The sequence below is a fragment of the Lepeophtheirus salmonis genome, chromosome 13 (genome assembly GCF_016086655.4).
Source record: "Lepeophtheirus salmonis chromosome 13, UVic_Lsal_1.4, whole genome shotgun sequence".
NCBI lineage: Eukaryota > Metazoa > Arthropoda > Copepoda > Siphonostomatoida > Caligidae > Lepeophtheirus > Lepeophtheirus salmonis.
The window spans coordinates 19546745-19565313 of NC_052143.2; the positions used below are offsets into that span (position 1 = coordinate 19546745).

Here is an 18569-nt window from a genome sequence, read left to right on the forward strand (position 1 = left end):
ACTTTTATGAAAGTGAAGATATTTCAACAGGTGAAATAAAATCAAATAGAATCATGATTTAATATAAAATTTTAACTTAAAAATTAAGCAAAAATATTAATTTAACTATAGTTTTTTTTGTAGCTAAAGTAAACATTATGGTTATATAAAAAATACATTTTTGACCTGTCAACAAAAAACCAAGCTAGAAGGATTTTTTTCGCGAAAGGAGATAAACAAACTAATAAAAATATTTTTTTCACAAGGAGGTGTGGTGCATGCTGAGAAGAATTTTCAGAGCGCCCTCTATGTGAGTAATATATATTTTTTATAATAAATAATATTATCATTAAGGGTTTGCATTATTTTGCGGGAAGGTTGCGTCCCTCAATGACACTTTGTTTACAAATAATCAACAATACTCATGCCCCATTGAGTCCTGATTATATTTGTATTCTTCAACAAATTATTCTGATGAATACCTTGGAAGCACAGCAAATTGTACGTAAAAAACAAAAATTCATAGTCACATTACAAAAATAATAGTACATTGATGTATTATTATATTTCAAAGGCAATATTAGACTCAAATTAACTGTTATCATACAAATGAAAATAATAAGATACATTTAACATTCTTGAGTACTTCAACTTATCCAATACATTGAAATATAGAGTCTACAATTGATCGGAAGATGTTTTTGAGAAAGTAAGATGTAAGTATTATATATTTTATGATGTAAGAAAATAAATTTGACTTTACTTCTTTTTCTTCTAGATTTTTTGTGTGTTAATTAACCATATAGTTTAACAACAAAGTTATGATATTGGACTGAAATTCACAAAACACATGGGTTAGGAAAATAATTGCAATTAAAGATGAATACAAAAGGTTTTTCTTAACGTACAAAACTTTAGACCCTTTTTTATGCATAATATCATTATATATTTTTATGCATTCAATTAATCCCAAGATATTTTTTTGATTTATTGTATACATATATTTAACTTGTCTTTAATCTTATTAATAGAATAGATGTCTATGTTACAACCACCTATAAATACAAATGGCGATCATATTTAAATGTAGCCAAATATGTTACAATTTGTATTCATCTTTTAATTAACGAGCTTACGTGTCATAAGCAAAGATAAATGCCATTACAGTCCAAAAAACATAGAATGAATCAATACTTTGGCAATCATTAATAATCATTTTATGCATGTTTTATTTGTGACAGGCAATTATTTCATGAAATTTTTTGACACATTAAAACTTATGTATTAATAAAATAGATCTGAATGTGTAAATAACAAGATAGATAAGTATAATAGCAAACATTACCAATTACAGAACGATCTATAGTTTTAATGGTAGGTTTGATTTAAAAGTGAGGGTCATTATATGAAGAACAAACAAACATCTTTCCCTCTTGACAGGGTACTGAAAATATATCGTTTAATGTGTCTTCCAGTACGGCAATGATAAAAAAATACGGCAAAAGCAACAAAGTAGTGACTGTAGAAGAAGCACATCAACATCATATGGAGTGGCCTAGCCTTTTTCGGATTAGTCAAGTTAATAAGGAGATTTTTGGTTATTTAATAAAACAAAACAATAACAAAAAAAAACTATGGTAACCCTAACAATCGGGTAAATGTTTTGAAAGAGAGCAGCTTATTTATTTTCACGTTTCATTAGATGAGCTACAAACAGCTGTGACAAGGGGGAGATGGAAATAAATAAGGACATAGGCAAGAATGACTCCGATGTCGATCCTCAATTCTATTCTAAGTACAACAAATACTTGTATTGTATAATATGGCCCCTTCCTTAACAAATTTGAACAAACTGGACTTTTCTATATGGGGCCACTTTCGAGAAGGAAACCAACAGGACCTCACACCTTAAATGTGGACTCACTAAAGTCCTCCATAGTTTTTGTATTGAAAAAATTGTTAGAGGAATTTGTCATAAACTCCTGTATGGAGTAAAGTCTGTGATTATAATGAAGCTGCCTTTATTCAGTGAAATAAATTTGCAAAAACCTTGTATACATGTTAAAAACATATTTTTAGTGTATTTCTAAATCTATCTCTTGAGTCCAGTTTTGCTGACCCTACCCTGTAGAAGGCGGGGATATGAGGCACTCTACTCTTTTGTAAAGTAGCCATGCTCTATAAATCTTCTATTTTTTTGATATATAATAAATGATTACTATCATTATTAAAGAGATGTGTCTTTTCTGCGCCTTATAATTTAACTTTTCCTCGCTTCGTAGAGTGTTCAACTACTATTATTACCCATATAAATAACTCCTATAAAAATTATGCCCTTCTTCAACGTCTATGAATCAAGTAGAAACAGCAGTGTTCTCAAACATTGTTTGCTTTATTTCTATGTCTACATAAATTTATGTAAGTACGTAAATAATCATTGCTTGTATCTTGGACCATTTATCATCCGCACGCAGACACACAAAATGTAAAAGCAAGCAAATACATAAGTACTTTGTTTATACAACATATTTTTAAGACACAAAGAGGCACATAATATACCTTTATCGTTCATAGTTCCAATAATTTGCATTATACTTAATGTTACTTTACTAATTCTATATATTTGTTTATATTGTGGAGTAATAGATAATTTTTTTCTTTCTTTAGATATATATATTTTTTTACGATCCTTTAATTGCTCAGATAAAGTTGTGCTGATTAAGTATGAGTACAGTTTTTCAATTACTCCATTCGACATAGGAATTGTCTCTGAAGTCCATATACATTAAGTATATTTCCTTCTCTAGGAACGACCGAGACGCAAAGCTACGCAGATTGAGTTCAAGAGAATAATTTCTCCAGAGCGCGTTGTCCATGGGACTACGTCGTACGTTGGCCACTCTGCATAGATAGATAGCATAATAAGAAAATAGAAGATCGTGATCCTTTTGTAATTGCAATTGGAGAGGATTTTTCCTTTTCCAATGCTGTCATTGAATAGATAACTATAAGTATTAGGTAATTTCTAGTAAGTAAAAGACTAAGCGTATCTATGATGATTTGTTGTGGAGTTAAGAGTGTTAGCTTCTATTTGACATGGAGTAGAATTGAGGATCGACATCGTTGTAATCCCTCCCTCAGATTATGACAGCTCAGATGCTCTCCTCCCTTACTTTCTTCAAATTGTCAGTGTGACCCTGTTCATTTTCAGTTTCTTTCTTTTTAACATAACGGCATTTCATATTATTGTAATCCATGATTGTTACAATACCTAATAGAGTGAAAATTTAAGTTTTATAAATGTCGATAACATCATAAAAATATTTCTACTGATTAATACAACTTACTGACTGCTGATTTTCATATAGACTCACAAAGTGTAAATGTAGGCAAATACATGATTACTTTGTTTTGTAACAGATTCTTAGGACACAGAGAGGCACATACTGTACGTCCATTGTTCATATTTCCAATAATTAGTGACATACATAACATACTTAATGTTGCAAAACTAATTATATATATTTTTTATACCTTGGAGTTATTAATGGATTAAGGTTATTTTCTTCAGATATTTTGGCCACTCTGAATACATAAATAGAATATTTAAACAGATAGTATTTGCATAAAATGGCATTGCAATGTACATAATATGACCATTCATGAGAATTAATATAAATAACCACCATTTAAATGTGTAAAAGCAATGAAGATAAGCTCATGGTATAATTAGTGTATCATCATAATTGCTATGCAAATATATTTTCTTTGGTTCGGTATATTTATATGAAATTGTTGCATGCCATTAAACTAATGAGGGTATTTATCAGTTGTTCTTATTAGTTCAGGACTAACTATCTTAAAACTGTAAATATTCATAATTATGTTTTTTTTATTTCTATAAAATTTAGTGCAGCGTGAAAAAAACTAAAACTAATATAAGACATCAAATATATATGAAAACATAACTCGTAGATCTTAAATATATGTGTTACTAGTCAGGGCCCGCACAATATGAGAGACATGCCCACCCCATTTTATGAGAATTTAGTTTTTTTTTTCAAATATTATTTTTATTAGGCCTTTACTTTCCAAAATTGTGCCCTGTGTCTGTAAAAAAGGATTGTATACTGTAATGAACCAGATATGAGAGATCGGTGTCTTAAACAAAGGAAATTTTTGCATACATCAATTATTTATATTCGTAACTCATACATTTTTAGTATTTGAAACGGTAAAACTCTTTGTACAGCACGTTTAATGTGTAAGAATAATAACCCTGTACTTCAATAAATTATGTTTCTAATATGAAATCAGGTTATAGGTCATTTTGCTGCAAACATTTTCGGAACCGGCAATTTTACTGCATATATTTTCGCCTCCTTGAAATTTTGCTGCATGACATATTCACATATTTTATGTTCTGATAACATAGGTTCGATCTTCATCTTTTGTTTTTAGTATTAAAATATTCCTTTCTTTCTATCACTTGAGTTGATTACATTGCTTCAAGCCTCAACTAAAATAATGACTATGAGTAAGATATGTAATATCCTTATTCTTAAAAGGTTGCGATAATTCAATTTCAACTATTCCTTGTAGCTGCCTCCAATTTCGAGATAGAAAGAGAAAGTATGACGTGAATTCCATGCAAACTTTTGCAATGTACCCCTTTTACTTTATAAAATGTTTTAGAGAATCATTCTTTGTAAATACAACTAAATAAATGGCTATAAATAAGTAAAAGGTCTTATTTAAAGTATAATGAACCTAAAAATGCTATCTTTTCATTTAAAAAAAAAAGTTTGTAACATTCATTTTCTTGATTTTCTTAGCATTTTATTACAAAATCATCTTAAATCATTAACTTTGATTAAGAATCCTGATATAAAACCTTTATCATGTGTAGCAACTATATTCTTGTTAAGAGACTAAAAATCATGACTAAACTACTAATACTTGATGAATAAAAAATAAACGATTATTGTATAAATAAAGTAGCGGACATGTCAGATATTTATATATGTATTTATTTTAATGAGGATTCCATGCCCAAAAAAGGTTATTATAATAAATTATGAATCTTATAATTATAATATCTTTTTAGAACAGTATGAATTCGAATATAAATTTGGATATAATTAATTGGATTTTTGAGGGGATTTTAACGTCATGCTGCTTAGTCATAAAAATATCATTGGTTTTAATGCATTGAAAATAGAAAAATAGGCGGTTTATAAGTAAAAACAGGCTATCATAAAATCACCATCTTAGTATAGACATTAAAAATTACGATGCTAACGGGAGTGTAGTTTAATTATATACATTCTTTGTTGTATATATAAAATAGTAAATTGAGATATACAAACTTATTTTTTTGAAAGGAAATTTTAATTGGGTTATTTCTCCATCTTAGATTGAAATGTTTGACAAAATGTGAAAGAAGGTATAAGCTAAAACTAAATTAAGTTCTAAAATATTATATTTGATTGAATATTTTACCATTATTTTTTATGTATACATACATAATTTGATAGAAAAATATTCTTTTAAATATTTAAACTTCAAAGAAATATTTCCATCCTAAAGAAACGGAAAATAATGGAATACATATTAAACAAAACATAATTCTATCCATTAAACTTAATTTGAAAATACAAAGTTCAACTGAAAATCATCATAATTCTTTAAATTCCGCCAAAAAAAAAAAAAAAAATAACACATTTAAAAAAAAATAGATGTACAAGTTTTCAATTTACTCTTCAATTATATATAATAATGCTTAATTGAAATAATAATTCATCTTCATTAACAATCAATTAGTATATTGGCTTAATTTAAAAACGATTGCTACATTATAAATAATTTCACTATCAAAAAAGCTACTTGCAATAAATTGTGCATCTAATTATATAATACGTATGTATGTAAGATATTTTTCTGATTGACGAGAATAACTAATTGAATCCTATTAGCTATGGAAATTTTAAATAAATTACATATATTTTTGTTTTATTTGACTATTTATTGCTAATTTGATTGAAAAATAAAACAAAATAAAATAATACATATTAAAATATATCAAAATTTTAAAGTTTTATTAAAATAGCTTTATCTAATTTTCGTTGTCTTTATATTTAATAAAATATGGATTATATTTTTTGCTTCTTTTGTAAATTTTTTGTAATATGAAAAGAGTTATTTTTAAGTGCCCAATAAAGTTTGATGTCAATTTAGCTGTCCTAAAATTTAATTTGCTTTTGATGTTAATTTTAACAAAATAACAAAAAAGTGACTGACCTAGCTAATTTACTCCCTTTATCATTGTAGATTTTTTTTTTTAATCTATATAAATATTAGGTCGGCTGAAAAGTTAGTAGGCTGACACATAGATGGCGTAAATAGAATTAAATAACATGATTTGTACATAGTATCAACCTTCAAGCTATACGTGTACAAGTTTTTCCACTGCGGAACATTTGGTTTGTGAGGTATAGCATTGTGAGTGAATCAACTTTTGTTATTGTAAAAATAATGGAAAAAAAAAATTTTGAGCTAATGAAAAAGTAATCGTCGAAAAATAGGACCCTTTTGAGACTAAAATGAAACCAAAAAACTGTATGACAGCTTTAATTGTTGCATTACCCTCGAAAGTAATTACATTAAAATATATATATCGAATTTTGCTAAATGAATTTGTTTTTTATACCTACTAACTTTTCAGCCAACCTATTTTGTACTGGAGTGACCGCAAATAAAATATTTAAGGTAAATCCAAGGCATCCTGTATTGTATTCGCTTTTATGAAGTGAAATACTTGAAAAAAAATTTGGCCTTCTATTTCAATGGAAGAAGGATGCTGAATACTCATCTAATTTTGTCTATTTCAAGCTTCTAAATGGTTTTTCGTTTGGACTTAAAGTATCCCATTTGTAATATATTTAAAATATTTATTTCAATGCATTAAAGTTTGTTAATTGTATTGTTTTTTATTCCTTTATCATTTACATAATCAGTAACCTATCCTTTTCACTTGCATTTCGTGCATCTATTTTTTTTTTTTAATGTTCATTTATTGGTCAGATGGAGTTGTACTGATTAGGTATAAGTAAAAATTATAAAATTACATTTTCTCCATCTGACCAAGAAATTATCTTTGAAGTTCATATATATATTAAGGATATTTCCTTCTCTAAGAAGCGATCAAGATGCAAACCTATGCACATTGAGTTCAAGAGAATAATTTCTGCTGAGCGTGTTTTTCCGTGACAGTTTTCTTAATTTGCTGAATTTTCCCATATAAAGTTGTAAGCTCATATTTGTTGTTCTTAGAATTACAGGAAACAAACTTCAAAGGCAAGATTCTGAATCTGATCTTTGTGCAAGATGGATGGTGCAGCTGATAACTGCAATACAAACATCAAAAAATGTTGTCGGACTTACAAAGAAAGATGAAGTCTGAATAGAAAGATTTGTACAGTTTTAGTGCAACTTTATACATAAAGGCATGAGTAAATACTCCATTTAGTGTCGAAGTTCCATTCACTGACTTGCAGCTATCGAAAGATTGCGAAAAATATCACTAAATTGACGCGAAGATCATTGTGGTTGGAATAAAGGTGCTTAATACCCATAGATAGTATCTGTCTGGAATTTAATTTATAAATGTTGAATGTTAATATAGCTAATAAATATAAATACTCGAATCTAGGTATGCTTAACTAATACCTGTATTATGCTAAGTATACTGTCATATGTACATATAGTGTTGAGAGACTATGTTACATTATTTTTTATTTGTTACCTTGTTATTTTGTATATAGTGTATTTCTCTGAGCTATTTTAATTTGATACAAAGCCATACCATATAAACATCAAATAATCGTTAAATTGAATTGATTTTATGTGGGACTATAAACTTTCATAAATATTTTCTAAGTCATTTATTCAATTTGACAAAATTTAATAGATGCTTATTAAATAAAAAACACAAAATTAAAGCAATATAGGTATATGACAGTAAGCTAAAGCTGTGACATTTTTGAATTCATGAAAATTAATTTCCGCATACAGGGTGCAGCAGCATAGCTTCCTTTTATGTATTAGCGGGATGGGCGTGGTTACATTCTAGAGGTGAGATTATAAAGTGTTCATGGAATCAGGGGTTCGAATAGTGAGGAACGCCCATTTTCCGTTGTAAATAAACATTGCCCACAAAATAGTTAGACAGAATATTTTATTAAATTAAATTAATTTCAATTTAGCTCTTAATTTTTAATTTGATACGATTAATTACAATCAGTAAATTGCTTTTAAATTTTTATTACTCAAGACATGAATTTTTAAATTCATTTTGATAATTTGAAATTTACAAAGTTCTTTGAACGCGAATAATTCCACAGATAATAAAATAATTACGCTTCAATTTGTTGAAATCAAGAAATTGAAACAGGATTTATATCGGAAAAACCAACATCTTTTAGACTTTTGGGAATTAACAAAAATGCATAATTTTTTCCAACTAATCAACTACAATTGAACCTTAAGATATGTGTTTTTATTAAAATTAGCGTTATTTTAAATAAAAAACTATCCTTCTAAACCCTTTCAATGAAAAGTTATTAAAAGAGAAACAAAAACAGGGAAATATTAATGCCTTTTATAATAAGAAAATTCGGTTTATTTATTATATGGACACTTGGGGATGGGTCCTATATTATTTGATTTAAAAAAGTGTGCAACACACAACATTAAGTGTGTACTATAAACAAAAATAATATGATTGAAAAACTAGTTTTTTAACTTTTGCAAAAGGAAGTAATGTTGCTGAACCCTGTATAATGATAATAATATCTTAAAATTATGTCATACATTTTATCAACTACTTATGTATAAGAATCCCTTCCTCTCATAATTTCCTAAAGATACTTAATATCAAATAGTTTTATTTAAATCAAAATGTATGGAATAAAAATTCATTTTGAGTATTCAGTATTTTACAAAACAAGTTATTTGAAAATAAATATTGCTAATAGCAGCTCCTTTAATTTATAATAATTGGGTGTTCCTTGGAAATTTTGTAGATATTAATGATCGTTAAATAATTAATACAAGAACAAATTAGATTTTGTTAGAAAAATTCAATAAGTATTACTCAATGAAAGTTTTTTTCTCTCTTTGCAATCTCTTTATAAAAGTTGTAGAAAGTAGCTATTCCTTATACTCAATTAACCATACTCATTTTTTATTAACCAATTTTAGGACTAAGAGATTTTTGACACTATTCAATTATTTATACATATTGAATACTAACGGTAGAATCCGGCATTAGCTGTAGTAATCAGGCGTCAGCTAAACGACCAATTTTGCTTAAATAATGTAGAAGATAACTCCCCAAGAAATCATCAGTGTTATACTCCATTTTTCATGAGCACATTCACACGTAACTACTCAATGCTTGTATAAAATTATATGCATTCTCACCTGAAGAATGAGAGAATAAGAATAAAAGTTTGACAAACAAATGTTGGAATGAATTATGAGTACTTTAGTCTTTAGTGCACCCAATAATAAAAACAAACAAAAGTCCCTTGAACAATCCAGTGGTTATATTTTATTCAAATCTTGAAATATATATTCTTAATGCATGTGCAATATGAATCATAATTTATGATATACATAAGAACCCAATAACAAAAACAACCAGAAACTGTACTTTTTGTACAAATGCACATGTCTCAAATATTTTCTAAGTACCACTACATGATTATTTTTTATTTCAAAAATATTTATATGATTTGTATGAGGGAACCCTTATATTCAGTGCACCCTGTTTACGCATTCGAGGCTACATGTACAAGCCAGCAACATTTTGTTAATATGACTACATTCTTATTTCTTAGATCATAATATTTCTATTATATACATCATGGAACACTATAAATATTCCACCCGTTGACTTTTTTTCAAACATCATATAAACAGACAAATCTAAATTTATAAATATTATATATACGAATTATAATTTACGTGTGTATTCAGTCAACCAATTATGTTATATATAAGTGACTATAACATACCTAACCATAACAATGAATAAGTTTGATAGTTGATTAAGAATATCTAAGTCTATATGTGTTTAACTCTGAATATAATCGTCATACTATATTATATATGTGTTACACACTTTTTTGTAACAAATATTAAATTATAAAAAGATATTTAACTCTTTTCGTGAGAGTTATATTGTTTTCTAACATAAAAAATTATTTCAAACCTAAAAAAAGTGTAAAATTACTAAAAAAATCAAAAAGACTCGAAAACCTCATTTGAAAAAAACAAACTAATTACATACTCGTGATTTATACATCAAGTGCCACAGGATGAAATATATATGATGCTTTAAATATATTTTCCTTGTGTTCGATAGTTAATATTACATATATATTGATCATAAGATATTTAAAGAATAGCTGCAATTTGAATAAGGGTTACATATACATATTTCATGCGTGTACAGGCAATTTACTTTGAAAAGAACTTTGCATATTATAATCTTCAAACCTTAACAAATCTCACTTTTAAAATAACAAAAGTTTTGTTATATAAAATGTTTCTTGTTTGGGGGAAATAAATCTCAAATAATTAGGTTTTGTGCTTCCAAGACTTAATTGATCATGAAATTTTTACTCTTACATTCAACACTCATTTTAGATAACAAAAGCTCTTCATTTTGATAGTTTGAGTAGTTCAGGCTTGAAGATTATAACATGCAAAGTTCTTATAAACAAATAGTGGATACACGTATATGTATACACACGTGATATATGTCGTAACAAGTATTATGTTGGTCCTTATTTGGGACTGAAAATTTCAATCTGGTCCAGTTCAGTTTTGGTCTTGAATAAACAAGGACTGACGCAACACTATAACAAATTGATGGTATATTAATAAAATAACCACTGAAGTGTCAACTAGGCGTGAAAATGAGTTAGTTGATTATTTGGATGACTGATTATGCAAAAATTAGCTTTTGATGTAGTATAATGTCATCCCATTGCATGACTCAGCTCGCACATTGCACATAAGTATAAACTAGAATGTAACAAATATGAATATGGCTAGTTTTTTCGCCCATATCCTTGGTTATTTAATAACCTATTTGAATTTATTTAGTAAGTTTTCTATCCCGAAAAAAAAATACAATTTTTACTTATGTTTGATTACTTCTATAGATTTACATATCAGTCAATGTATTAAAATGAAGATCTAAATAAATACGTCATGCATGTTATATAAGGAATTTTTATATACAAGTTGCGATGTTTAATCTACAAAATTTTAGGATAATGTGTAATACAATTATTTCTCAAAACTAATTCAGCAATTCAAAATTTTTTAGCTCTTACATTACGGTGTCCTTAAACCACCTACAGCTTCCAACACAACCTCTAAACTCGCGCAGGCATTGATGGGGAACTCCTTGTCCATGTTGGCTACTGTCTCGAGAATTGAACTCTGCAAGGAGTCAATAGTGTTAAGCTACGTTTCCAAGAAGCCCCCACTAATAGTAGTTCAATGGGTTAAAATCAAACGAGGTCGGAGGCCACATTTTCTTTACTTAGATAAAGAAACCATTCCATAATTGAAACATCCAATCTTTTCTTCTTCTTTTTCCTCCTTGCAGAAGATCATTACAGCTAGAAGGTAGTCAAGTATGATGATACCTATGTCCATGGGGATAGACCTCCCTATTATTGTTTATTTCTAATATTTAGGGAATATATTATAAACAAATATTTATTTTTAAACCTCAATATAGTTTTCAGGGCCAGTCGCAATCTTTCTTTTCCTGCCTTCCAGAGGGTGATTTTTTGTAGAGTAGAATAGTCATACATTAAAAAATATAATTGAATAAAAGCAGTTTTATATGAATGTCTTTTTTTAAGACAATTTCTTGCAGACCACAAAAATTGACTTTCAAAAAGGATCATTCCATGTAAATTTTTCACCACAAAAAAGATTTGACTAAATTTGATATGTGGTATTAATGACAGTAGACTAGCTCAAAAATGAAATTTTGAATCTATAACTTAATCCTACTTTGATTTCTGTGACATTAAATTAAAATTAACATTTTGATAAATTTGTTTAGCAATATATCGTGAACCAAAGACATTAAAGGCAAGTATAATACATCATTAAACATTTATCAGTCCGATCCCGCTACTTCTTCAACAGCCTGAATGCCACGCATTATCAAAAAAGAGCTATGTTGCCATATATCATCATAGGTCAAAAATCTCTTTAAGATTAAAAAATACTGTTAATTCAAATTTAATTATGTTATTATAAATTTCAAGTGTAGTATGCATCTTTTCACTCAATATTCAATAATATCTTCTTATTTTTTCCTATAATCTAAAAGCAACCAAATTATATATTTTAAAGAAAAGCGAATATATTCATATTGAAATAAGAACAAAATTCCCGTACATCTCTATCAAAATATTGATTGATTATCGAGATAATCCTTGAATTCTTAACGACTTATTATTCTTCTTGAATATTCATGTTGTAAGAAATGATCTATACTTTTTGAAACAATAAAAAGGTTTGTTTGAGCTATTCTATTCCAGCTCTTTAAGGAACTAGGCATTTATTTATTTATTTTATACCACATCATACATCAATAATAGCTGGCTCATTGAAAATAATGAATGATAATAATAATATTCTTTATCTAAAATGATCATTAGTTATAGCCATTAATTGACAAATTTTAATTAAGATTTCATGAGTTCATCCTTTGTTTGAATGACTTCCTTTGTTCCAGACATATTTAATTAGGATAGGACTGATATGAATACAAAAATATAAGGCCATCAGTGGATTCCATATTTTATTCAAGACATATATACCCAATGACAAAGACTAATTGTGAGATTTATCGACGAATTATAAAATAATGCGGTTTGATTAATAAAATGAAAAGATGATTTTGAAATGAGATAAATTCAAGTTTTACTTCCATTTCAAGGTTATCCATTGAAATTATAGATGTCATCCATAAATCTTGTCTACACTCCTTTACTAATTCAAATAATACGAGTATATATACATTACATGATATGATTAATAAATTTTGGCAGAAATATGAATAAATTAGCATTTTAAATAAGATGGTAATGTTTGTACAAAATATGCTTAAATTCTGATCCTTTGTCAAGTATGATGGCTTTAATAATTTAATTTCTATAAAAAGGATAATCCAATTTGTACTGCCTTCATCGTGCCTCATGTAGATTTGCCTACTATATGCAACCCAAAGAACAATAAATCTCGTGGAGAAACCTCTGATGAAATCTAAATAGTCTCAAAATTTGCACCGGATGTTTCAGAGAACTGAATGGTCGATATTGATTGATGACGACGTCACTAGTGAATGAGCGAATGTCTATTTATTATCATTTAGCAAAGATTGTTAGCGTGTCGACTTTTACATACAATGGGACACGCATTTAAGATTTAACGTAAAAATCTTGGACTGTTACATTCCTTACTCATTTTACTTTCCATATAAGATATATTCATTAATAAGATTTAGCTGAATAATAGTTTGGTTTAATAGAGTTATTAAATGGTAATGTTTATCTATATGAATAAAGCAAAGCTTATCCTCTCTCAACACAAAGGCGTCTGCAGGATTACAGTATGGGGGGGGCCTACAGCCCTTCAGCCCAATCCATGAAGATACTCGTGGAAAATAAAATATTTCAGTCTTTCTCAAGGATGATCAATTCAATCGTTTGACACAGTACATTTAAACCTGAATTACTTTCGATGATACTTCCTGAATTTGCCAAAGGGATTTTAAAAATTTGCGGAAAAAATATTTCAGTGACATTTTAGATGGATTCAGTAAATATTGATGTAAATAAACAATAGACTTTTGAATATCTCCCAACTGACATAGATGGACGTATAAAACTACAATGCCTCTATCTTGAAGTCCGCTATAACCAAGATATATCACCTTCACTACCAAAATCAAGTGCTCTTTTCCGCCTAATGAGAAACCTCAAGAAGTTAAGCCTGAATATTTACTCAGTAAATTTGTAAGTGTTTTTCAGTAGCATTACTTTAAAACCTGTTAGAAGACTTTAGTCAATGTTTAGATCAATAATTACATGGTCTACTGGAAATATATTATAATATTTTTTAAATTATTCCCCTGAATATTATTTAAGTTTAATTTTTGAAGCATGCGGATATGAAACTTGTTTTTTTACAACAAACTTTATGGGATATCTCCCTCACTTTTTACAAATTTTATGTAAGGGGGTGATTATCAGGGCGTTGCTAGTTTTCATCATTGTAGGGGGGGGGAGGCTTATCCCCCAAAAATTATGAACACCATAATATATTTATTCATTTAAATAGGTTTATTATATATATATATGATATTAATTTTTTTAACTACTTTTGTTTACATTATGAAATTATATCTTTATAGAAAAGTAAACGTACAAACAAAGTTAAAAAATGTGAGTATGAGCACTGTATGGTGTTTAATTCAACTCATATTAAAAATGAAAGTATTTTACATTTTAATCTAAGAAAATAATATGATTTTAAATAAGGTTTAGCAATGAGCTGAAGTAGTCCTGGTTTCATTAAATCATTTTTTTGCCAAGCTGTTAAGGAGAGAAGGTTTAACTATTGAGTGACTTGCTCCGTGCAAGTATGCTCAGTAAAACGGAGAGTAACACTAAAAAATTGTTGGGCTGTGTTATCTTTTAAAGTACTAAATCAAAATTTGTATTTTTATCAACTCCTAATAATCCGGACAATGCTGGATACTCCTGCTAGTTTAATAATAGAATAAGAAAAATAAATGTAAGCTTCTAAATTTAAGTTGTAAAGTAACTAGTAAAAAGTTTATTATAGCCTTGAGTGATAAATAACTGTATCTTATTTTTTTATTTATCTTTTTGCAGCTTTTTATAAAAAAAAATTATTTAAAGTCATTGAAAATATAATAAAAATCTACTTATGACGCTCCCACATCTTGCCTCTACTTTATAATTAATTACACCATATATACATGTTTATACATTTTGTAATATCCATATTTTTGGCTAGTTGAATACCTGGTGAACCTCAATAAATCATTTATATTCTTTCGATAAACATTTAACTATTATTTATGGCCTAAAATTTTTTGAAGAAGGAAGGGGAAAAAAACCTCGTAAATATCATTAAAAAAAGATTTTCCGTTAAATGATTTAGTGATAACTAATGATTTCAAATTTGAATCCTATAAAAAGAGGTTTGTTGGACAAGAATGATCAATAGTTCTATATAAGGTATCCATCATAAGTCAATTATTACACCCACTACATATGTATAAGTTAGTTGACAGATGATTGAAAGAAAAATTATTTAAAGGTTTGATCTATATATACGCCTTGTATAATATTATCTTGATTTGAACAAATACATTTTTCTTCGAAGGAAAAAAATAAGACAAATCGCTGATGATCATATCTTATTATTTTGACAAAGCCCATGATCTAAAAGGAAATATCAAACAAATAATTGATGAGAACTCAATTTACAATTATGTCATATTCAAATGATCAATTCATATATTGCTTAGTACTTTTTTAGTTTGTGTATAACGTGGGTTCATGTTATGTTAATTAAGTGTCATATGGTAATTTAATTAAAAATATTAAACAATATTTTTGTCTATGGAGTATGCCATTACATCATTCATAAAAAAGGATAGCTGAGAATCCTGTCACGGAATAATTCTACGCACTTACCCCAAGTGCTTCCCGGGACAGTTCTTGTACTTCAAGGGGTATTTTTCTCCCATCTACTCGAGAGTTATTACAATTTTGGTAGAGCAATCTTATTCTTTCGTTTTGGTTACTATTCTCGGTAAAAATGCATACGTATTAATTGCATGAGTCAGAAAAATTATCAAAGCCGGCAACATGCTTATTTTAGTGTTCTTTTTATTGGTTAGTTGGAGTTGCAGTGATTAAGTATAAGTAAAAATTATATTGTTACATTGACATCATCTTTGTCTTTGAATTTAAAATACATTATGAATATTTCCTCCTCTAGGAGAGACCAATTATTGAACCTTGCACATTGAGTTGATTAGAATAATTCATCCCATGTGTGTTGTATTGAGGATTTTAATAGGTTTTAGCGGGGCTACGTAGGCTGCAATATATATTCCTGGCCTAATAATGAAAATGCGAACATTTATAATCAAAAATGGTTGTATTGTTTTTCTATGTATTCTCTAGCTTGATTTGTACATTTTTGCATGTGCTCAAACCAATTCTTGAAGGTATTTTTTAACTCTGATTGAGGCATCTCCAAAACATGGTTTTTGAGGTGCCTGAACAGCACCTTCGTTCGACAAAAATTGTTGAGAACGTATTTTTTTCTTGATGTGCGGAATAAGAAAGAAGATATTGGGTGCCAAGTCAGGGCTGTACGGCGGATGACCCACCAATTTGACGTTTTGGGCTGTCAAAAAGGCGTTGATTTGAGCTGTTGTGTGAGAGCTCCCATTGTCATGGTGAACGAGGATTCCGTCTTCTCTTGTTCTTTTTTCGTATTTCTCCGAAGCCTTCAGGCAAACAAATTGTGATGTGCCACTCAGAATTGACCGTCCTACGATGCTCAAGTAGAACAGTAACCACATGACCTGTTTTTACGAAAAAATAGGCGACCATTTGCTTCGAAGTGCTTCTTCCACGAACAACTTTCGTTGGATTTGGCTCGTCTTCGATGATCCACACGGTCGATTGTTGTTTTGTTTCTGGCTCACACGCATAGATCATGATTTGTCACCTATGACGATCTTATAAACGTCTTTTGAAGAACCGTGAACGTATTTTTCAACATTTATTTGCACCAATCGACACGAGCCTTCTTTTGAGGGATCGTCAAATTGTGTGGGATCCAACGAGAACAAACCTTTTTTACATCCAGGTGTACATGCAATTTCGAATGTACGCTGGTGGAAGAAATGCCCAAAGATGCCTCTATGTCACGGTACATCACATACCGATTTTGCATTATCACCTCACGCACGGCATTAGTGTTCTCTGGTACAACGGCCGTTTTTGGACGACCTTCACAGAATTCGTCTTTGAGCGAGCATCGGCCACGATTGAATTCAATAAACCAATTTATCACAGTGCTATAGTATGGGGCTTCATCGCCATACAAAGATCTAAGTTCATCAGTGTACTTTTGTCGTGATAATCCACGTCGAAAGTAGTCAAAAATGATTGCACGAAAATGTTCGCGACTTAATTCCATTTTTTTGCCAAATTAATTTTTTAAAGTCACAAGTCATTTCATGATGGTCGTACGTCAAAACACTCTGAGTACGATTATGCTACAAAAATGTCAAATTGCACCTGGCAACACTTAGTTTAGCCTAGGCCAGAAATACATGTAGCAGCCTACGTACTTAATATTGTTTGGAGTTATTAGGAGTCGACTAATTGGCACACTTTGATTTAATAATATAGGTTTGTTATATTTATGCATAAAAGCAACTCCCTAATATATCCTCAGTTACTTTCAATTATTCATGAGCACACACACATGTCGTAAACCAACACTTACATGTTATCTCGTCATAAATGAAAGAATAATTACAACAGCTTGAGAAGAATAAACATGGCTCAGGTTGCCAACTACACAAAACTCGTAAAATAAAATTTGCATGTGATTTGCAACTTTAAATAATAAAACAAAATCAGTTAGTTTTAATGTATTAAAAAAGTCCATTAATATTTATCTCCCTGGTAATCAAAATATTAACGATTTTCACATTTTCCCGAGCGTGGGGAATCTTTAAACCAAAATAATGAAAGCAAAAATGAAATTTTGTGTGGTTTGTTGTTACAAAATTATGATTATAAACACTAATAACATTTTCAGCCGCCGGGTTTGCATTTTCATCTTGATCAAAGAAAAAAAGTAAAATACGACGTATTTCCTCTTTGCTTCCACCCATATATTTGACATTTGCTCAAACAATGCTTACTGCAACAGTCACATATTTTTAGTACAAAATCTTATCGTTCAAATCCGATGAAGTGTACACTGCTCACACTTATACCACACGAGATACCCATTAATAATTCTATTGGAGACAAAATCACATATTCCTCTACACAATGAGACTTCCTATTTACTTTCATGATGATCCAGTGCTAATTGCCCGAATATCTCTCCAATACCATACTCATTGTAACACATTACCTCGCCTAATTTAAAAAAATCATTTTCTTAATTTGCAAGGTTACAAAAATTTAATATGAACATTCCCCTGTAGCTGTCTCTATTTTCGAGATAGAATGAGAAAGTATGACGTGCGGGTAAACTTACAAAAAAATTATTTCCCTTTAAAAAACTAAGATTAATTTTCTCCTTCATTTAACAGGGGCCCTCCATGCCTTATTTTAGAACTTATAAACAACCTACAGTAATTTCAAATGCAATAAAACCATTTTTTTCGCAATCATTTTGATGTAATCGTAATTTCG

General features: G+C 29.0%; 1 protein-coding gene across 1 annotated transcript; it reads right to left on the reverse strand.

Moving 5' to 3' along the window:
• Positions 1-16330: 16330 nt before the first annotated feature.
• On the reverse strand, positions 16331-17331 carry LOC121128332 (uncharacterized). Its single transcript, XM_040723916.1, has 2 exons — positions 17092-17331; positions 16331-16711 (listed from the first exon to the last, which is right to left on the reverse strand). Exons 1-2 carry the CDS (start codon positions 17329-17331, stop codon positions 16331-16333), a joined length of 621 nt encoding a protein of 206 aa, XP_040579850.1.
• Between the last annotated feature and the right edge of the window lie 1238 nt (positions 17332-18569).